This window comes from Pan paniscus, chromosome 10, assembly GCF_029289425.2.
Source record: "Pan paniscus chromosome 10, NHGRI_mPanPan1-v2.0_pri, whole genome shotgun sequence".
Lineage (NCBI taxonomy): Eukaryota > Metazoa > Chordata > Mammalia > Primates > Hominidae > Pan > Pan paniscus.
The window spans coordinates 120,178,628-120,200,926 of NC_073259.2; the positions used below are offsets into that span (position 1 = coordinate 120,178,628).

At 44.9% G+C, this 22,299-nt stretch overlaps 1 protein-coding gene across 3 annotated transcripts in view; it reads right to left on the minus strand.

The window, feature by feature from the left end:
* NAA25 (N-alpha-acetyltransferase 25, NatB auxiliary subunit) overlaps positions 1-22,180 on the minus strand; it is an 82,818-nt gene extending 60,638 nt beyond the window's left edge. Inside the window, exons 1-4 of one of the 3 annotated variants that reach the window (XM_034934547.3) lie at positions 21,358-22,151; positions 5,724-5,809; positions 3,408-3,546; positions 368-486 (exon numbers count right to left, since the gene is read on the minus strand). In XM_034934547.3, coding sequence (XP_034790438.1) covers positions 368-486; positions 3,408-3,546; positions 5,724-5,809; positions 21,358-21,415 — 402 coding nt within the window. In that variant the 5' untranslated portion in view covers positions 21,416-22,151. Of the gene's footprint in view, positions 1-367; positions 487-3,407; positions 3,547-5,723; positions 5,810-21,357 lie in introns of all 3 variants that reach the window. The other 2 variants (XM_055096180.2, XM_063593691.1) reach the window with 2 other exon arrangements.
* Positions 22,181-22,299: the final 119 nt, after the last annotated feature.

A 22,299-nucleotide genomic window follows, 5' to 3' on the forward strand; every position in this document is an offset into this window, starting at 1 on the left:
TGTAAACTTTAAAGTTACTCTTTCCATAGTTGTTCATTTTTTGCTCTGGTATATCTGCTCATTTTCTGAAAATTTAACAGCAATCTGATGCAGTAGGACAATCTGAAGCTGAATTACCAAAACCAAACAAAACATAACATCAGGCCACAAAAGAACAATCAACTTATTCCCAAATAAAACATTTAAAGATCTTGAATAATAGTTCAACTTTAAACACATAAGGAAAACAACTGACTGACCTCCACACAGAAAAATCCATAAATTCAATTCTACACACACACATACCCAGTGCAGTTAAATCACAAGAAAGAGACTTTTGCCTCTAATAGTAAATCCCATAGCCCAGTAGGTTTGGGGATCAAATTACCTGTTGCATTTTCTTGTATTCACCCACTCTGGCATAGGCCATGAAGAGGTGAGAGTGATACTCCTCACTATTGGGAACTTTCTTCACAGCTGCCTCATAAAGTTTTGTAACTAACTCCGCTAAGATAAAGAGAAATAAGATTTAAGTTATACTTCAAGAACATTCTAATGGCATTTAATGTTCTTCCTATTTGGCAGAAATAGATGTCTCCTATCATTATAGAAGAAGTATCTGCTTTGCCTCATCCAATCATCATTCATCTCTTGGTTAGGTGGTGTTTAAATGAAGCATGGAACAGGTCAAGCCTTCTCATAGCATTTACAACATATAAGACCTTATAGGATCTGGCCTCTGTCTCCTCTTTCCCTCAGCACTTTATCATGTAGCCACAAACTATTTGTAGTTCCACCAGATTCTCTGGGATGTATCATACATACCTCTATGCCTCTAAACTCTTCGCTCTGCCTGAATTCTCCTTTCCTCTCTTTTATCTTAGTGAACATCAGCCAAGACCCAATTCAAATGTAAGCTGAACTGTAAGACTTTCTCTGAACGCCATCTCTGCTTCTCCACTGCAATTTGACCACTGCCTCCCTCTGCCATCTTGGAATCTTATATAAGTAAGTATATTGTAGTTTTTTTTTTTTTTTTTGGAGATAGGTTCTCACTCTGTCGCCCAGGCTGGAGTGCAATGGCACAATCACGGCTCACTGCAGCCTCGACCTTTCAAGCTCAGGTAATTCTCTGACCTCAGCCTCCCAAGTAGCTGTTCTGCAGGCACACACCACCACAACTGGCTTATTTTTTATATAGACAGTGTTTCGCCATGTTGCCCAGGCTGTACTATAGCATTTATTAACACATAATGTAGTATACTGTCTAGTGATCTATTTCCCCTTATAGACAATGAGTGACATGACAACAGAAAGTGCTTTTTTTTTTTTTTTGGAGACAGAGTTTTGCTCATTACCCAGGCTGGAGTGCAATGGTGCGATCTCGGCTCACTGAAACCTCTGCCTCCTGGGTTCGAGTGATTCTCCTGCCTCAGCCTCCCAAGTAACTGGGATTACAGGCATGCATCACCACACCCGGCTAATTTTGCATTTTTAGTAGAGACGGGGTTTCTCCATGTTGGTCAGGCTAGTCTCGAACTCCCGACCTCAGGTGATCCGCCCACCTCAGCCTCCCAAAGTGCTGGGATTACAGGCGTGAGCCACTGCGCCCGGCTGCAAGTGCATTTTTTATCTTTGACTCTGATAGAATACCAGTCATAGAGAAACATGCCACCAATATTTGTGGAGTAAATGATTTTTTTTAAAACACTGGAGAAGAATCCATATCCCTAAATCAACACAATCTGTAAATACTCAGATATAATACCTCAACTCTTAGGTTTTATCTTTTGTAAAAATTAAAAACAAAATTGAAGCTGAGCACAGTGCCTCGTGCCTATAATCCCAGCACTTTGGGAGGCTGAGGCAGGCGGATTGCTTGAGCCTAAGAGTTCAAAACTAGCCTGGACAACACAGCAAAATCCTGTCTCAAAAGAAATTGGCAAAAATGATTAAGGTTACAAATACCAAATGTTACAATCTGAGCTATTTGAATGAATGAAGAGAGAAAGAATACCAAGTGTTGACAAGCATGTAAGCAATCAGAACTCAAAAACTGCTATTCTATTTATAAAAGAAGTTGACATTATCTTGCTTTAAGCTAAACATACACTTACCCCATGACTTGAAAATTCTACTCCTAGATATTGTAATGTAACCCAGTGAAATATTTTGTGGTAGTGAAAATGGATTAACTATAGCCACTTGGCTATTAGATGAACAATGCAAGTCATAGAATATACATAGTACAGATGCACTAACAAAAGTTTAAAATTAAGCAAAACTAATAATGTATTACTAAGAGAAATAAATGTAATAAACATTTAAAGAGAAGCAAGAGAATAAAAAATATTCAGGATAGCGAGTAACTCTTGGTAGGTAAAAGGAGAATTAAGATTGATTGAGGAGGCCAGGCGCACTTGGCTCACGGCTGTAATCCCAGCTCTTTGGGAGGCCAAGGCAAGTGGATCACTTGAGGTAAGGAGTTTGAGACCAGCCCGGCCAACATGGTGAAACCCGTCTCTACTAAAAATACAAAAATTAGCTGGGGATGGTGGTGCATGCCTGTAATCCCAGCTACCTGGGAAGCCGAGGCAGGAGAGGATGCATGAACTCAGAAGGTGGAAGTTTCGATTCTCCTGCCTCAGCTTCCCAAGTAGCTGGGATTACAGGCGTGCACCACCACACCCAGTTAATTTTTGTATTTTTAGTAGAGACAAGGTTTCCCTATGTCGGCCGGGCTGGTCTCTAACTCCTGACCTCAAATGATCTGCCAGCCTCGGCCATCCAAAGTGCTGGGATTACAAGTTTTAGCCACTACGCCTGGCAACGCTCCATTTCTTAAATTAGGTGGTAGGTTCATGAGTTTTCATTATTACACATCAAATTTACTTATATGTTACATAAACAAGATTATTGTATAATATGTACTATGAAAAATATGTATGATTTCACAATAAAACATTTAAGAAATTAACAATAAAAACCTTTATTTCAGAAGAAACAATGGACTACTTAGGATATGCTCTGAAGTAATCTGCCAGGGGAAAGGGTAAAAATAAAATAAAATGGGCCATGTGTTAATTGCTGAAGGTGGATAATGAGAACAATGGGGTTTATTATTCTATTCTATTTTTGTCTGCTTGAAATTTTCCATATTAAAAAGTGAAAATAAGGGTGAAGCCTCCATTTAGCAAATCAAAATATCACAAATGAAGTCACTTTAATCCTCATTCCAATTCAAGGATCCTAATGCATGTAAACTATCCTTTCTATCTACAGTTCTCGCAAACCCTGGCTAATGCGTTATTCTACCTACTGTATCCATTCAAATCATGAGTGAGGAATCAGACAAGGGCAAACAGACAGTCAGAAATATCCAAAATTTTCAGCTCAAGTTTAAAAACAATGAAAAGAAAGAAACATACGTCGGTGCATCTCCCGGTAAAGGATAGTCAGTGCCTGCAGTGAGTTGTCATCTGTGGGTTCAAGGGCTGCTACCTCCTGTGCAAGAGTAAAGGCTTCCTCTTGCTTTCCAGTTCTCTGTAAACCAATTGCCTTTAAAACCTGATAGCAACAAAAGAAAAATCAGTTTTTAAAAAGACAGAAAAGGAAATATGAACCAAAGAAAGCCAATCTGAAAGAACAAGTATTAAGTTATGCCTAGGTTGCTGATATACTAGTTTCAGGCTGGGTGCGGCGGCTCACATCTGTAATCCCGGCACTTTGGGAGGCCAAGACAGGCACATCACTTGAGCCCAGGAGTTCAAGACCAGCCTGGGCAACGTGGTGAGACTCCATCTCTACAAAAAATAATAAAAAATTAGCTGGGTATGGTGGTGTGCACCCAGCTACTTGACAGGTTGAGATGGGAGGACTCCTCGAGCCCGGGAGGTTGATCACGTCACAGCACTCCAGCGTGGGTGACAGAAGGAGATCCTGTCTCGAAAAAAAAAAAAAAAGTGAACAATAGGACTGGCATGGTGCACTCATGCGTATAACACTTTCGGAGACTAAGGCAGGAGGATCACTTGAGCCCAGAACTTTGAGACCAGCCTAGGCAACACAGTGAGACCTCATCTCTAGAAAAAATTTGAAGGAAAAAAATAGGCCAGGTGCAATGGCTCACGAATGTAACCCCAGCACTTTGGAAGGCCGAGGCGGGAGGATTGCTTGAGCCCACAAATTCAAGACTAGCCTAGGTAGGCAACGTGGTGAGATCCCATTTTTACAAAAAGTTTAAATATTAGCCAGGTGTGGTGGTGCACATCTGTGGTCCCAGCTACTCGAGAGGCTGAGGTAGGAGGATCGCTTGAGCCCGGGGGGTCAAAGCTGCAGTGAGCTGTGATCATGCCACTGCAGTCCAGCCTAGGCAACAGGGTGAGAGAGACCTTATCTCCAAAAAAAAAAAAAAAGCCAGGCATGGTGGTACACCCTGTAGTCCCAGCTATGCAGGAGGCTGAGATGAGAGGATCATTTGAGCCTAGAAGGCCAAGGCTGCAGTGAGTCATGATTGTGCTATTGCACTCCAGGCTGGGTGATAGAGACCTTGTCTCAAAAAAAGAAGTGCACAATATTGCTTAAAAGGATTCTGTGAAAATAAATTAGGTAAGTAATATGCAAAGAAATAAACAGCTAGCTTTTACTGAAATATCACTGCCAGGCACAGTGGCTCACGCCTATAATCCTAGCACTTTGGGAGGCCGAGGCAGGCGGATCAGGAGGTCAGGAGATTGAGACCATCCTGGCTAACATGGTGAAACCCCGTCTCTACTAAAAATACAAAAAAATTAGCCGGGCGTGGTAGGACGCGCCTGTAGTCCCAGCTACTCAGGAGGCTGAGGCAGGAGAATCGCTTGAACCCAGGAGGCAGAGGTTGCAGTGAGCCAATATCGTGCCACTGCACTCTAGCCTGGGCAACACAGCAAGACTCCATCTCAAAAAAAACGAAAAAAGAAATACCACTTGTGGCATGTAAGTGACTATGGAAATAACTGACCTATAAAGTACCGAGAAAAAAACACAAATAGTCAGTTGGGCGCAGTGGCTCATGCCTGTAACCCCAGCACTCTGGGAGGCTGAGGTAGGAGGATCACCTGAGGTCGGGAGTTTGAGACCAGCCTGACCAACATGGGGAAACCCCATCTCTACTAAAAAATATACAAAATTAGCTGGGTGTGGTGGCGCATGCCTGTAATCTCAACTACGCAGGAGGCTAAAGCAGGAGAATCACTTGAATCTGGGAGGCAGAGGTTGCGGTACCTGAGATCAAGCCACTGCACTCCAGCCTGGGCAACAAGAGTGAAACTCCATCTCAAAAACAAAAGACACTAATAGTCACTAAAGAGATTTAACATCCTTTCTCCCCCCCCTTTTTTTTTTTTTTTGAGACGGAGTCTCACTCTGTCACCTGGGCTAGAGTGCAATGGGTGCGATCTCCGCTCACTGCAACCTCCACCTCCTGGGTTCAAGTGATTCTGCGGCCTCAGCCTACTAAGTAGCTGGGATTACAGGCGCATGCCACCACGCCAGGCTAATTTTTGTATTTTTAGTAGAGACAGGGTTTCACCATGTTGGTCAGGCTGGTCTCGAACTCCTGACATCGTGATCCGCTTGCCTTCGGCCTCCCAAAGTACTGGGATTACAGGCTTGAGCCACCATGCCCGGCCCTCCTTTCTCTTTAAGGTAAGGAATTACAAATATAACCCACCACAGGTAAGTAACTGAAGGGCAAATGAAGTTACCTTAGCACAATGAAGATCCTTATGTTTCTTCAACAGTTTATCTGCTTGCTGAATTGCCATTTTATTATTACCATTGTCAAGATAATCTATGAAAAAACAAATTATGTGACAGTTATTATATTCCTTCAATAACAAATATAAAAAATGCACCAACTGGTATGAGATGTTTTGGAAAATATCTTAATTTGCTATATAAAACATCATGGAGGCCGGGCGTGGTGGCTTACGCCTGTAATCCCAGCACTCTGGGAGCCCGAGGCAGGTGGATCACTTGAGGCCAGGAGTTCGAGACCAGCCTGGGCAACATGGATAAACCCCAACTCTACTAAAACTACAAAAATTAGCCAGGCAGTGGTGATGCACACCTGTAGCCCCAGGTACTCGGGAGGCTGAGGCACGAGAATCACTTGAACCTGGGAGGCAGAGGTTGCAGTGACCTGAGATCATGCCACTGCACTCCAGCCTGGGCAAAACAGTGACACCCTGTCTCAGAAAAAAGTAATAACACAAAATAATAATAATAAAACAAAATAATAAAAACATCATGGGCACAGTCCAGTGGCTCACACCTGTAATCCCAGTACTTTGGGAGGCCAAGGTGGGTGAATCACTTGAGCCCAGGAATTCGAGACCAGCTCTGACAACTTAGTGAGACCCTGTCTCTAGAAGAAATATAAAAATTAGCCAGGCATGTTGCCATGCACCTGTAATCCCAGCTACTCAGGAGGCTGAGGTGGGGTGATCATTTGAGCCTGGGAAGTTGAGGCTACAGTGTGAGCCACGGTCGTGCCACTGCACTCCAGTTTGGGCAACTGAGGGAGACCCTGATTCAAAAAAACTTTTTTTTTAATTTAAAATTTTTTTTCAACAAATAAAAACATTATGGATCTAATTTTAACTATAAATGGCTAGGACGGTCAAGAATACAAACTTATCCCAGCACTTTGGGAGGCTGAGGTGGGTGGATCACGAAGTCAGGAGATCGAGACCATCCTGGCTAACATGGTGGAAACCCTGTCTCTACTAAAAAATACAAAAAATTAGCCAGGCGTGGTGGCGGGCTCCTGCAGTCCCAGCTACTCGGGAGGCTGAGACAGGAGAATGGCGTGAACCCAGGAGGCGGAGCTTACAGTGAGCCAAGATGGCGCCACTGCACTCCAGCCTAGGTGACAGAGGGAGACTCTGTCTCAAAAAAAAAAAAAAAAAAAAGAATACAAACTTACGTCCCTATAGTCATCTCTCATCTACAAGTAATATAATCACACTATGTAGTCCTTAGTGAAGATTCAAGACTATACATATTTAGATGAGATAACATTAATATTTTTATCCATGGATAAGTACTGAGTTTAGTCACCAAAATCTTAAAATCTTTTAAAAATTAAAATAAAAACCAAAAAAGAAACCTTTCTAGTATTCAGGCCTCAAATCTACCAAGTGGACTATGTTCCTTCAATGAAATATATTTAATGAGTACTGACTTTGCCACAGAGTTAAGTCTAATTTGCTGAAGAAAAAAATAAGAGAAAGTTTTACCCATAAGATTGGGAGGTAGGGAATGAATTTCAATAATAGCAGGAGTAGGCAAGGATGTAGGGAAAATAGTACTTTTTTGTGTGTGTGTGAGACAGGGTCTTGCTCAGTCGCCCAAGCTGGAGTGCAATGGCACAATCTTGACTCACTGCAACCTCTGCCTCTTGAGTTCAAGCAATTCTCCTGCCTCAGCCTCCCGAGTAGCTGGGATTACAGGTGTGCACCACCATGCCCAGCTAAATTTGGTATTTTTACTAGAGACGAGGTTTCACTATGTTGGCCAGGCTAGTCTCGAACTCCTGACCTCAAGTGATCTGCCCGCCTCAGCCTCCCAAAGTGAAGGGAGTACATGTGTGAAAGGAGTGTGCCACCATGCCCAGCTGATACATTTCAAATTTTAAGGAATATGGAGACCCACCATAAAATTGTGTTAGGCTGAGTGTGGTGGCTCATGCCTGCAATCCCAGCACTTACGAAGGCTGAAGCGGGAGGATAACTTGAGGCCAGAAGTACGAGACCAGCCCAGGCAACACAGCAAGACACCATCTCTAGAAAAAATTTAAAAATTTGGCCAGGCGCGGTGGTTCACACCTGTAATCCCAGCACTTTGGGAGGCCGAGGCGGGCGGATCACGAGGTCAGGAGATCGAGACCATCCTGGCTAACGCGGTGAAACCCCATCTCTACTAAAAATACAAAAAATTAGCCGGGCATGGTGGCGGGTGCCTGTAGTCCCAGCTACTTGTGAGGCTGAGGCAGGAGAATGGCGTGAACCCAGGAGGTGGAGCTTGCAGTGAGCTGAGATCGCGCCACTGCACTCCAGCCTAAGTGACAGAGTGAGACTCCGTCTAAAAAAAAAAAAGAATTAAAAAAATTTGTCAGGTACGGTGGCGCATGCCTATAGTCCCAGCTACTTGGGAGGTCTGCTTGAGCTTGGGAGGTAGAGGTGCAGTGAGCTATGATTGCACTACTGCACTCCAGCCTGGGTGGCAGAGCAAGACCTTGTCTCAAAACAAAAACAAAAACAAACAAACAAACAAAAAAAAAACAAGAAATGAACTATCAAGCACAAAAGACAGAGAGAAAGAAAAAAAAAGACATGGAGGAAGCCTTATATTCATATTGCTAAGGGAAAAAAACCCAATCTGAAAAGGCTATATACTATATATCTCCTACATGGCATTCTGGAAAAGGTGAAAAACTATACAGATAGTAAAATCATCAGTGGTTGACAGAGGATGGAGGTTGGGATGGATAGGTGGAGCACAGGGGATTTTTAGGGCACTGAAACATTCTATATAATACTGTAATGGTGGATATAGGTCTTCATACATTTGTCAAACCCAGAGAATACACAACACAAAGAATGAAGCCTAAACTATTTACGGATTTTAATTAACAATTATGTATCATGTTGGCTCAGCAATGGTAACAAACGTATATGAATCCAAGTTGTTAATAATAAGGGAAACCATGGGGATGGGGAGAGGGAGTATTTGGGAACTCTGTACTTTCTACTCATTTTTCTGTAAACCATAAAGCAGTTTTATGCTCTAAAAACAGTCTATTAATTCTTTTAAAAAGTCTAACAAAAGCAAAGATTCATTTCTAGAGAAGAAAAATGAGAAGTGTTATAAATGGGAAACAGTACAGTAGCTGTCAATTCTAAATATACAATGATGACTGAACACAGGCCAGTTCACAATCCTCTACCACTACCAGGTTCCTCTTTGCTCATCAAGGTTCCATATCAGCAAAGGCACAGACAACTTAAAATAATCTATGACCCTGGTGGCTCGGAGTGTCCCACAGAACAGAAATAAACTGTCATTTTACTATACTAAATTTTTCTGCAATTAACACTTAACTAAAACTTAGTCTCATGAATGCATGAGTTCAATGCACTTAATGCACTTAATATTGATGAGCACCAATAATGCTAGGTAAAAAGATAAGAAGCCTTACTCTGTAGGAAATCACAATTTAGAGAGGAAGGCCAAAGACCTAATATTCTGGAGAGGCATTGGAGAATCACAGATATCTAAAAGCACATAATCTTGGCCTAAATACCTAAACATCTAATACCAGTTTTCTTAAATCCTTAGCTGAGCTGACAGGCCATCATTTGTCCTTATAAACTATCTGACAAAGATAAACCAGCTCAATAAACGACACCCTCTCTTCCTCATAACTTGATGCTGATCTCATTCTGAGTCAGTTCTAAGTCATTGCTGACTCAGTGGTCCTGCAAGGTTCCAGGTTCATAGAACCTATCTTGAAGCCTTCTCAAAGGGTAAACATCTTTGATAAGACCCATCTCTGAAGGTCTGCCCATAAATGGATCAGACCAGAGGTTAGGACTATAAGGGTATTTTTCCCTTCCCCTCTGTAGTTGACGAGGTTCTAATATAATGTACCTACTTGCCCATGCCCTCTTGTCTGGAAATGGTTTCCAGTGCCCCTGCTGAAGGGGTAGGACTAGATGACCATGTCTAGACCATGTAACTGCAGCCCACCCCAGGTTGGACATTTGATCCAAGCTGGGTAAATCAGGTTTCTTCCTGGTACTCTCTAACTATAAAACTGAAAGCCAGAGTCAGTAAGTTACAAGGAACCTCAGGTGGAAAATCTTAAAAATTTTAAGTCTGAGTTTACCAGTGGCAGCTCCAGAATTTCTATTTTGAAGGCACTTTCGGGGATGCAAGTTGATTGATGTGCAGCAAAGAAAAAGAGTTGTCTCGGCCGGGCGTGGTGGCTCACGGCTGTAATCCCAGCACTTTGGGAAGCTGAGGCGGGTGGATCACGAGGTCAGGAGATCGAGACCATCCTGGCTAACACGGTGAAACCCCATCTCTACTAAAAATACAAAAAATTAGCCGGGCGTGGTGGCGGGCGCCTGTAGTCCCAGCTACTCGGGAGGCTGAGGTAGGAGAATGGCGTGAACCCTGGAGGCGGAGGTTTCAGTGAGCCAAGATTGCGCCACTGCACTCCAGCCTGGGCGACAGAGCGAGACTCCGTCTCAAAAAAAAAAAAAAAAAAAAAGAGTTGTCTCTTGACTCTTTATTCACACAGCATTTATATAAAAATGAAAAATGTCAATTACCTTTATTGGAAAATCTAGAGAAATTAAGCTTACGGGGTGAGGCTAATGAACCCTCCCTTCTCCAGCCACAGCTTGGTGTGGCTACAAAAGTCAACATGTTGGGTTCTGGGTAAGTTGATGAGTAAGCAGGAAAAAACATTATGAAGAACCAAGCAGGCCCGGCGGCTCACGCCTGTAATTCCAGCACTTTGGGAGGCAGAGGCGGACAGATCTCTTGAGGTCAGGAGTTCAAGACCAACCTGGCCAACACGGTGAAACCCCGTCTCTACCAAAAAAAGTACAAAAATTAGCTGGGCTTGGTGGCACACGCCTGTAATCCCAGCTACTTGGGAGGCTGAGGCCTAAGAATCACTTGAACCCGGGAGGTGGAGGTTGCAATGAGCTGAGATTGTGCCACTGCACTCCAGCCTGGCGACAGAGCAAGACTCCATCTCAAAAAAAAAAAAAAAAAAAAAAAAACCAAGCAGAGAAATGAATAGACACAGAGAAAAGCAGAGATGAGCAACTGAAAAAGAAGCTTCAGGTCCTGACAACTTTCTCATTTCCATCAGGTCCTGGGGCACTACACTCTTGCCTTGGCTCCCACAAGGATTTACAGTAACCGTCTTTACTTGCGCTGGTATCAAAGAGATTGTTTCTTCACCTGAAAGAGTTTAAAACACTTTACCACATTCAGCCAGGTATCAGGCTCCCATTTCCTGGACCTAGGAGAGTGTGATTAATTAGCTGCTAAGTCTCTTGGGAAAGTTTATTTTCATTTTACATTACTAAATCTGTAATATAAGTTAAGTAGTCCTTGGAGAAAACAAGCCAATAAAAACGATATCCTAAATCTGTCTTCTTAGTAAGTCTTTTTAAAAAGCTACTCAAGGGGAATTGTAGTTTGGCCATGAGGAATGGTGCTGTTCCCTTAATAACAGGAGTCAGCCAAAATCAGCCATCCACAGATCAGGCAATGGAAACAATAAGATGTATTGGTTAAAGCAGTATTTTCCAAAGCACGGGTGAGTGCCATTCCAAATGAAATGTTTTTAGTCCTTGCAGACAGCCCTAGATAATACTCACAGTGAAAAAGTCAATCTCTTTCTTTCTTTTTTTTGAGACTCGCTCTGTTGCCCAGGCTAGAGTGCAGTTGCGCGTTCCCAGCTCACTGCAACCTCCGCCTCCAAGGTTCAACTGGGATTGTGCTAAGATTACAGGCGTGAGCCACCACGCCTGGCCCTAATCTCTTTTCTAATACTTCCTTTACATTAAGGAGAAAGTGTCAGTTTGGTGCTAGCCTACTATTTCTCTAAAAATTGCTAGTATCTTTTTTTTTTTTTTTGGAGACAGAGTCTCACTCTGTCGCCAGGCTGGAGTGCAGTGGCATGATCTCAATTCACTGCAACCTCCACCTCCTAGATTAAAGCAATTCTCCTGCCTCAGCCTCCTGAGTAGCTGGGACTACAGGCGCGCACCACCACACCCAGCTAATTTTTTTTGTACTTTTAGTAGAGACGGGGTTTCACCATGTTGGCCAGGATGGTCTCAATCTCTTGACCTCGTGATCCGTCCGCCTCGGCCTCCCAAAGTGCTGGGATTATAGGCATGAGCTGTCGCCCTCGGCCTTTTTTTTTTTTTCCAGAAGGAAGGAATAGGTCCTGAAGTTTCACAAGTATCAGAATCTGGTTAATAACATTGTTTAGTTTTCATTGTACTTTACTTTTACAGTTTTATTTTCCTAGAGCAAGTGATACAAGTTTTCCACTCATAGCAATAATATAATTATAAAATAAATTTAATTTTAAAAGTCACCTTGGAGAAAAATATTAAGTGATAGCACAGATAATACTATAATGCAGCTAAAATAATGAGATTAGGTAAAAGAACGATAGAAATTTGGGAAGAACTGGGATAAATCATTGGCAAGACACTATCAAAATTTGTTGAATGAACGCACAAGCTGCACTCCTGAGGTAACACTTCCCAAAGAAGCTACTAGTCCTTGGAGATGCAGGCAGCAGCAGGCCTGGACACATGCAGGCCTGCTGTCCACATGCCCTGGAGAAGAGGTCCTGGGATTTGTTCATCCAATCTTACTGAGGGATGGATACTGACAGTAGGAAAAGTATCGATTTTGCAAATAAAAAGGAAAGTTTTTCATCTGCATGTTCTTGCAGCTGCCATGAATGGTCTCCTTAGCAGCTGAAATAGTATGCTCAGTTTCCACTTCCTACAAGAATTTCAGAGACTATTAAAGATATTGCCCCAACTTATAAAAACGCTAAATACAAGAGAGCTCCATCTTTAAACACAATATCCTTTACTTAAAAATTCTAAAAGTTGGAGAATAGGAGCCTTGCTTTTACCATGAATACAAATTACAGAAGACACATTCCTTCACTCAGCAAGCCTTTGTTAAATACCTACCATGTGCAAGATTGCAAGGGACAAGGATGAACCTAAAAATGAATAATGCCTCCTAACTGACCGACCCATTCTACATTTGCCTCCTATTTATTTATGACAGAGTCTTGCTCTGTCACCAGGCTGGAGTGCAGTGGCACGATCTCGGCTCACTGCAACCTCTGCCTCCCAGGTTCAAGTGATTCTCCTGCCTCAGCCTCCTGAGTAGCTGGGACTACAGGCGCGTACCACCAGGCCTGGCTAATTTTTTTGTATTTTAGTAGAGACAGGGTTTCACCATGTTGGCCAGGATGGTCTCGATCTCCTGACCTCGTGATCCTCCTGCCTCAGCCTCCCAAAGTGCTGCGATTACAGGCGTGAGCCACCACACCTGGCCTTGCTTCCCTTTTAGTTTAAAGGTTTATTTCCCACACAGTATTCAGAGCTATCTTTTTTACATGCACACCTTATCACTCTACTCCTCTGGTTAAATCCTTTTAATGTCATCCACTGTCCTTTTCTTTCTTTTCACAGGTATTGATTCCATTGTCTTTTTTTTTGAGATGGAGTCTTGCTCTGTCGCCCAGGCTGGAGTGCAGTGGCTCGATCTTGGCTCGCTGCATGCTCCGCCTCCCGGGCTCACGCCATTCTCCTACCTCAGCCTCTGGAGTAGCTGGGACTACAGGCGCCCGCCATCACGCCCGGAGAATTTTTTGTATTTTTAGTGGAGACAGGGTTTCACCGTGTTACCAGGATAGTCTCGATCTCCTGACCTCGTCATCCACCTGCCTTGGCCTCCCAAAGTGCTGGGATTACAGGCGTGAGCCACCGCACCCGGCCTGATTCCACTGTCTTTAAAACAAATTTCAATATCCTTAAAATGGATTACAAAGCTGAGTCGCTGCCCACCCCAGCCTCATCTCACTTCCTCACTCATTTCTTCATTCCAACTGCACAAGCCTTTGCTTACATCCTCAAATGGACCAAGCTCCTTTTCTCAGGGTCTTCACCACCCTCTCCCCATCTCTTTGCCTAACCCTGGTTCTCTTTTCATGTCCAAAGTAAAACATCATTTCCACAGGAAACCTTTTCTTGACCTGAACCCAACAGTCCAAATGCCCCTATTGTATGCTCTCATGGCAAACTGTCCTATTCCTTCAAATCCCTTAACATAACTGTAATGGTGATGTGTACTGTCATTTCAAGGAGATAAGCTCCTTGAAAGCAGAAACTATGTCTGTGCTGTTTAGTACTCATTTCCTGCATCTATATTGTGCCTAACACATATCAGGCCCTCAATAAATGTTGAATGAAGGAATGCATAAATGAACAAATTGTATGGGGGAAAAAAGGGCAGTCTGCTAGAAAAATGAAAGATATATATATAAGATAATACAGGCCGGGTGCGGTGGCTCATGCCTGTAATCCCAACAGTTTGGGAGGCCGAGGAAGGTGGATTGCTTGAGGTCAGGAGTTCAAGACCTGCCTGATCAACATGGTGAAATCCCATCTCTACTAACAATACAAAAATTAGCCAGGTGTGGTGGCAGGTGCTTGTAATCCCAGCTACTTGGGAGGCTGAGGCAGGAGAATCACTTGAATCCAGGAGGCGGAGGTTGCAGCGAGTGGAGATCGCGCCATTGCACTCCAGCCCAGGTGACAGAGTGAGACTGCATCTTAAAAAATCTATCAAAAAAAAAAAGATAATACAAAGTGATCACAACAGGAAGTTCAAAGAACCAGTGATTAGTGATGGCTACCAGCTATTAAATTTTTTCCAAATCTTTCCAACTTTTTTTTTTTTTTTTGAGACAGAGTCTAGCTTTGTCACCCAGGCTGCAGTACAGTGGTGCAATCCCGGCTCACTGCATCCTCCACCTCCTGGGTTCAAGCTATTCTCCTGCCTCAGCCTCCCGAGTAGCTAGGATTACAGGCGTGCATCACCATGCCCAGCTAATTTTTTTGTATTTTTAGTAGAGATGGGTTTTCACCACGTTGGCCAGGCTGGTCTGAAACTCCTGGACTCAAGTGATCCACCCAGGAGGCGGAGGTTGCAGCAAGCTGAGATCGCACCATTGCACTCCAGCCTGGGTGACAAGAGTGAAACTCCATCTCAAAAAAATAAAATAAAATAAAAATTTAAAAAACTAGCCAGGCATGGTGGCATGTGCCTGCAGTGCCAGCTACTCCAGAGGCTGAGGCGGGAGGATCACTTGAGCTCAGGAGGTCGAAGCTGCAGTGAGCCATGTTCACATCACTGCACTGCAGCCTGGACAACACAGCAAGACCTTGTCTCCAAAAACAGAAAAAAAAAGAAATGTACTAATCTCTTCGTCTTGCCCTATGTTTCAACAACTACCCTCTAATCTATGTATTCATCTAAGAATATTTTTGTGCACTAAAACCTTCATTTTCAGTTTAAAAGTCTAGGTCAGGGTTTTTTGTTGTTGTTGTTTGTTTGAATTATTCAGCTAAGACAGCAGAAGAGTTTTTTGTTTATTTGTTTTGACATAGAATCTTGCTCTGTTGCCCAGGCTGGAGTACAGTGGCACAATCTCAGCTCACTGCAGCTTGAAGTTCCTGGGTTCAAGCATGCACCATCACACTAGCTGCCCCTCCGCCCCCCGCAATGGAGTCTCGCACTGGAGCCCAGGCTGGAGTGCAATAGCGCGATCTCGGCTCACTGCAACCTCCGCCTCCTGGGTTCACGCGATTCTCTTGCCTCAGCCTTCCGAGTAGCTGGGATTACAGATGCACACTACCACACCCGGCTAATTTTTCGTATATTTTTAGTAGAGACGGAGTTTCACTATGTCGGTGAGACTCGTCTCAAACTCTTGACCTCATGATCTGCCGGCCTCGGCTTCCCAAAGTGTTAGGATTACAGGCGTGAGCCACTGCACTCAGCCCTATTTTTTATTTTTTTGAGATGAAGTCTCGCTCTGTCCCCCAGGCTGGAGTACAGTAGCACAATCTCAGCTCACTGCAGCCTCCGCCTCCCGGGTTCAAGTGATTCTTCTGCCTCAGCCTCCTGAGTAGCTGGGGTTACAGGCGCCTGCCACCACACCTGGCTAATTTTTGTATTTTTAGTAGAGATGGGGTTTTGCCATTTTGGCCAGGCTAGTCTCGAACTCCTGGCCTCAAGCAACCCACCCACCTCGGCCTCCCAAAATGCTGGGATTACAAGCATGAGCCACCTCACCCAGCCAAACCACTGTGCCCAGCTTTGTATGCTTGTTAACACTTGGCCAAAACTGAACACAAAAATAGTCCAGAATGTCACAGGTCCAGGGCAAAAGACCAACAGGGACTGTTTTGGTTATGAGCAAGGTTTTGGTATGGCAGAGGTGGTCTCAGCCATCCAATGGTGATGGAAGTTCTAGATTCATTGAGAGAAGTTCTAGTAAGTCCGGGCTTTTTAAATGGTCATATTTTCAGAATGGAAAAAAATAGGTTGTGCCAAGTGACTTTTCTACAGAAAGGCAAGATAGTCTTCACTCACCAAGGTACCCTGTCACTTCTGAGGCAAAATAGGACCAGACTCACAAAGCTACCACACTGTCCAAGGGGAGGTCAGAATAAATACCACTTTTGATTGAGGACCTGCAAGTTTTCATTTATGAACTAGAGCAGTGGTCCCCAACCTTTTTGGCACTAGGGACCGATTTCATGAAAGACAATTTTTCCACAGATGGCAGGGAGGGATGGTTTCGGGATAAAACTATTCCACCTCAGATATGAGGCATTAGTTAGAGTCTCATAAGGAGCGCCAACCTCGATTCCTCACATGCACAGTTCACAACAGGGTTTGTGTTCCTACTCCTAAGAGCTGATCTGACAGGAGGCGGGGCTCAGGCAGTAATGCTCTCCCCCACAACACCCTGCTGCTCACCTCCTGCTGTGCGGCCCATTTCCTAACAGGCCACAGACCAGTATCATACACCATCCTGGGGTCAGGAACTCCTAAACTATGAACTATAGTGGAATAATTACCTGAGCCAGGCACCCAAGAGAAATGTCCTAACTCAGCAAAGAAGTGACTGTCACCCGGGAGACACACTGGAAAATATCTTACACCTGATCCAGGCTAATCCAAGACTGCAGGTCAGTACGACATATTAAAACAAGGGATCTCATGCCTGTGTATGTGTGTATATTCTAAAGACTATGCACACATTTTTTTCTACTTTGAACTTTCTCTATTTCTATTATGCAATTTGCTGATCTAGCAATTCCCATATTCTATACAAATTTATTAAGTGCCATACCTGACCATCAATTCCACTTCCAATTATCTAAAAATATGAGCGTGAAATTAAAAACAAAAAAGAAAAAAAAGAAAGAAAAATAAATAAATAAAAGTATGGGGTAGAGGAGGCTGCATAACAAAACAGAGTCAAATATTTATTATCTCCCTCCATCCCTTCCCTTCCCTAATCCATAACCACTGAAAATGTTTTAAAATTAAGAATAATGGGGCCAGGCGCAGTGGCTCACACCTGTAATCCCAGCACTTTGGGAGGCTGAGGCAAGTGGACCACATGATCAGAAGTTCAAGACCAACCTGGCCAATGTGGTGAAATCCTGTCTCTACTAAAAATACAAAAAATTAACCTGGCGTGGTGGCGGGCGCCTGTATTCCCAGCTACTCTGGAGGCTGAGGCAGGAGAATGGCGTGAACCCGGAAGGTGGAGCTTGCAGTGAGCGGAGATCACGCCACTGCACCCCAGCCTGCGGGACAGAGTGAGACTCCATCTCAAAAAAAAAAAAAACAACAACAACAAAAATTAGCCGGGCATGATGGTGCATGCCTGTAACCCAGCTACTCAGGAGGCTGAGGCAGAGAACTGTTTGAATCCAGGAGGCGGAGGTTGCGGTGAGCCAAGATCGCGCCACTGCATTCCAGCCTGGGTGACAGAGCAAGACTCCTTCTTAAAAAAAAAATAATAATAATGGGCAGGGCGCAGTGGCTCACGCCTGTAACCCCAGCACTTTGGGAGGCCAAGGCAGGCAGATTGCTTGAGCTCAGGAGTTCGAGACCAGCCTGAACAACATGGTGAAATGCTGTCTCTACAAAAAATACAAAAATTAGCCAGGCGTGGTGGTGCCCGCCTGCAGTCCCAGTACTCAGGAGGCTGAGGTGGATGGATGACTTGAGCCTGGGAAGTGGAGGTTACAGTGAGCCAAGACACTCCAGCCTGGGTGACAGAGCCAGATCCTGTCTCAAAAAAATAATGAAAGAAGGCACTGGGGCTTACCAAGTCACACAAGAGTACAAAATCTGCTGGGAACTACGTAGCAAAAGAGAATAATTTTAGCAAAAGGAGACCAAATAATCAAGTATGGGTTCCAGTAAGGTCATGGGTGGAGGTTTTCAAAAACGAAAAATGCAATACCCAAACTTATTAGTAATGTGAGATGCACTGGAAAGATGTTTCAAATCTATGCACACAGAAAAGCTATTCCAACCCTAGACACCACCAGTAAAATTTCAACCCACCACAATTTATCACCACATAGCCCTGTCCACATATACCCTCAATGAATTCCAGCAAGAGCTGAGGCCCCAAGCAAGGTTTCCAACACAATTGTAAAATAAATCCTGAAACCTTGGCAGTACAAATACTGTTGTACAAAGACAGTGATGCTACTGAATCTGAACTTGGTGAACAGCTGAGATCTCAGTGAGAATGTCTATGTTCAAATCCCAGCTCTACAACTTGGTAGCTACAACCTTGAGCAAGTTAATCTCTAGGCTTCAGTTTGATCACAATAATCTTACCTACCTAATAGGGCAGTCAGCCCACCAGTAAACACTAATTAATGCTGATAGTTGTTGAATTTTTGGCTGGTGGGCAAGTACCACCACAGATGAGTTTGTTCATTTGTCAGAATGTCTGAATTCAAGGAACCATGGTTGTTTGGGGGTACTAATGTATTTAAACAACAAAAGTGGGGAGTTCAAAAGTCAAATGTGCTTAAGTGCTGAATTCACGGACAGTCTGTACCGTTCTTTTCCTAGTCCTGCCAGTTTATACTAATCGCCTTAGAATTACTGAAGAAAGCCTCTTCTAATCCTCTTCCCATGTACATGTTACAAAAGCTACATAATTCTGACTTCAGTTTTGAGAATATAACTTGTTAATATATCCTGATGTTTAGTGATGTGAAATGGACATGGTGTTTCCCATTGGACAGTCAAAACACTATTAATTCTAAATAACTATGGGACCAAAGAAATTCTCTTTGGTCCTCAAGAACAATTTTAAAAATCAAATTATTCTCGAAAGTATTGAGTCTTTTTAGTTTAAAAAAAAAAAGTCTGCAGGCAGCTGCTGCACAAAGCTGTAATGAGTCACAAACTATGAACCCTGGATTCAGTTCTCACCTTCCATCACCCACCTTGTATATGTATCTCTGCCCTCTGAAAATATACACTGGAGGGCAAGGGCATGAGAATATGCAGCCCCGGGGAAATAGGAAATCAGAGTCCTTTCTCTGCCACTTACCATCTGTGTGACCTCAGGCAAATCAGTGTCTTCAGCTCAAAGTGAGGTAGTTTCTAGCACAGTGGTTAAGAAGGTGAGCCTGGGCCAGGCACAGTGGCTCACACCTGTAATCCCAGCACTCTGGGAGGCTGAGGCAGGACTGCTTGAGCTCAGGAGTTTTAGACTAGACTGGGCAACATGACGAAACCCATTCTCTACAATATATACAAAAATTAGCCGGCATGGTGGTGGGCACCTGTAATCCCAGCTACTCAGGAGACTGAGGCAGGAGAATCACTTGAACCCAGGAGGCGGAGGCTGGTTGCAGTGCACTGTGATTGTGCAACTGCACTCTAGCCTGGATGACAGAACGAGACTGTCTCCAAAAAAAAAAAAAAAAAAAGGTGAGCCTGGAGCCAGGCATGGTGGCTCACACCTATAATCCCAGCACTTTGGGAGGCTGAGTAGGTCAAGAGTTCCAGTCCAGCCTGGCCAACATGGTAAACTCCTGTCTCTACTAAAAACATGGAAGTTGGCTGGGCCTGGTGGCGTGCAACTGTAATCTCAGCTACTCAGGAGGCTGAGGCAGGAGAATCGCTTGAACCTGGGAGGCAGAGGGTGCAGTGAACTGAGATTGTGCCACTGTACTCCAACCTGGACGACAGAGTGAGACTCATCTCAAAAGAAAAAAAGGTGAGCCTGAAACAGTCCACAGGGGTTCAAATTCTAGCTCCAAGAAATACTGAGTGGCCTCAGACAAATTACACAACATCAATAAAGCCTCAGTTTCCTCATCTGTTTTTTGTTGTTGTTGTTGTTAAAGGGTTCAGGGGCAGGAAAAAACAGTAGCCACCTTTTGAGAATGGGTGAAGATTATATGAGATAACCCATATAAAAGGCCAAGGCCAGTGACTGTCATAATGAGTCATCTATAAACCTTAGCTATAGGATTGTTGCTAAAATCAAATGAGATGTGAGAGTAAAAAAAAAAAATCACACAAATTATGAAATAAAAGCCGGACTAACTGTGGCCAGAAACAAAGTTAACCACCGCCCCCCGCTCCCAAAACGATTCCCGCCTTGGAGAGAAGCCTCCAATTTAGTAACATCCACATGAGGTCTATAAATACGATGTCTACTTTTGTAAAAACCACTGACCTTGAAGCTTCCTCACCATTAAGTGAGATAGACCAAGACCATAAAACCATCTAAGAGGAAAGGAAATGCAAAAAGGACCAATCCAATTACACATTTCGGTTACTGGAAAAGGGTTTCTCCCAAACTCAAATCTGTGATTTTTCACTACCAGGGTAAATGGACGAGATGACATCAAGGTCTTCAAGTCTGCGGGTTGAGGTAAGAGTTGTGGAGAGGGATCTGCTTAGCACAGGGAAGGAAAGCTGCAGAGAAAACCACAGAGAAGCTGCAGAAAGGAGAAGCCCTCCAGTAGCTCTGCATGCCCCTCTGACACGAGCTATCACAATCTCTTCACCGCTATTTTAGGCCCAAGACCCCCTCCCCCCGCCTCCCACGTGTGACCAGAGCAGCTGCTTCTCCACCCAACAGCTCTGGATTGGGAGCCTGGAATCTCGGGCCTGCTTCTGACTCGATCTGGGTGACCTTGCGTCAGCCCCTTCCCCACTCCGGACCTCAGTTTCTCCTATGCACCGAAGCCCACCTAGTCAGACAACCCTCTAGGCCCAATTCCCGTAAATAAAAAAAAATCTCTGGTAGGGAATCTTCCCTCAGGCAGGGCGTCCCACCCTCGTGCCGGAGCCGGCTTCCACCTTCGGGGAGATCTCCGGTCTCCCTAGGGGCGGCGGTAACGATGCAGCCTGCGGGTAGCGCAGGTGTCTGCAGAACCACGCGTCCCACGGGGCCTGCCAAGCAGGCCAGCTCTGCCGACCAGCTGCTGCCCAGACCGCGCCACTACCACCCCAAGGCTGAGGAAGGTTGGGCCGGCGCCTACGCGAGGCCCGCGGCTGCGGCCTAGTGGCCCGCGCGGCCCGCCCCCTGCGCCTGCCCGGCCCGCGCGCCGGCCCTCAGCACCCCTCCTGGGCTTTCGCCCCAGCCTCGGCAGCCCTCGGCGCGTCGGGCTGGCGAGCGGGCTGGTCCAAGACACTCACCGTAAATGGGCCGGAGGCGCCTGTCGTTAGGGTCCTGCACATGGCCCCGCGTCGCCATGATGACAAGCGCAGAACCACAGTGCGCACGCGCGGGGCAGGACCCCGGGAAAGGGCTATTAAAGGGCCAGCGTCGATCTCGCTTGTCTATCACGATAGTCGCGGTGCTGCGACTGAACGCGCCTGCGCGGAAAGGGAAGCATCCACCCTTGCCGATTGCCACCTCTTTAAACGCTGTTCCTTCACTTAGCAGGTGGGATCAAGCTGGCAAGAGGAGGCAGCTGTTGCTGTTAAAATCTTCCGAGTCACTGACTGGGAAGTTAGGAGAGGAGGGGAGAAAGCGCTCAAAGTTAGGGTTCGGCTGCTCCTGTTTATCCTATTTATTCTCCGTCCTGAAGAACCAGCTAGACTTGGCTGTGATTAATCGCAGAGGAACCAGAAACTCCCGGGGGAGAGAGACCCAGGGGAAAGTTGGGGAAGCGGGGCTGATCAACAGCAAAAATCTGCCAAAAAAGTTCGAGAGAGCCGGGCGCTGTGGCTCAGCCTGTAATCCCAGCACTTTGGGAGGCCGAGGCGGGCGGATCACAAGGTCAGGAGATCGAGACCATCCTGGCTAACACGGTGAAACCCCATCTCTACTAAAAATACAAAAAAAGTTAGCGGGGCGTAGTGGCGGGCGCCTGTAGTCCCAGCTACTCGTGAGGCTGAGGCAGGAGAATGGCGTGAACCTAGGAGGCGGAGCTTGCAGTAAGCCGAGATCGCGCCACTGCACCCCAGCCTGGGCGACAGAGCGAGACTCCATCTCAAAAAAAAAAGTTCGAGAGCCCTCCACCACCTGTTCCTGGACCAAACTGAGCGTCAGGCTGCTGTTTCTCCTGGTTCAGTAAGGAGGTGCAGATGAACTGGAGAGGAAGCGAGTTTTTATTTCTGCAACCAGTTACAGGG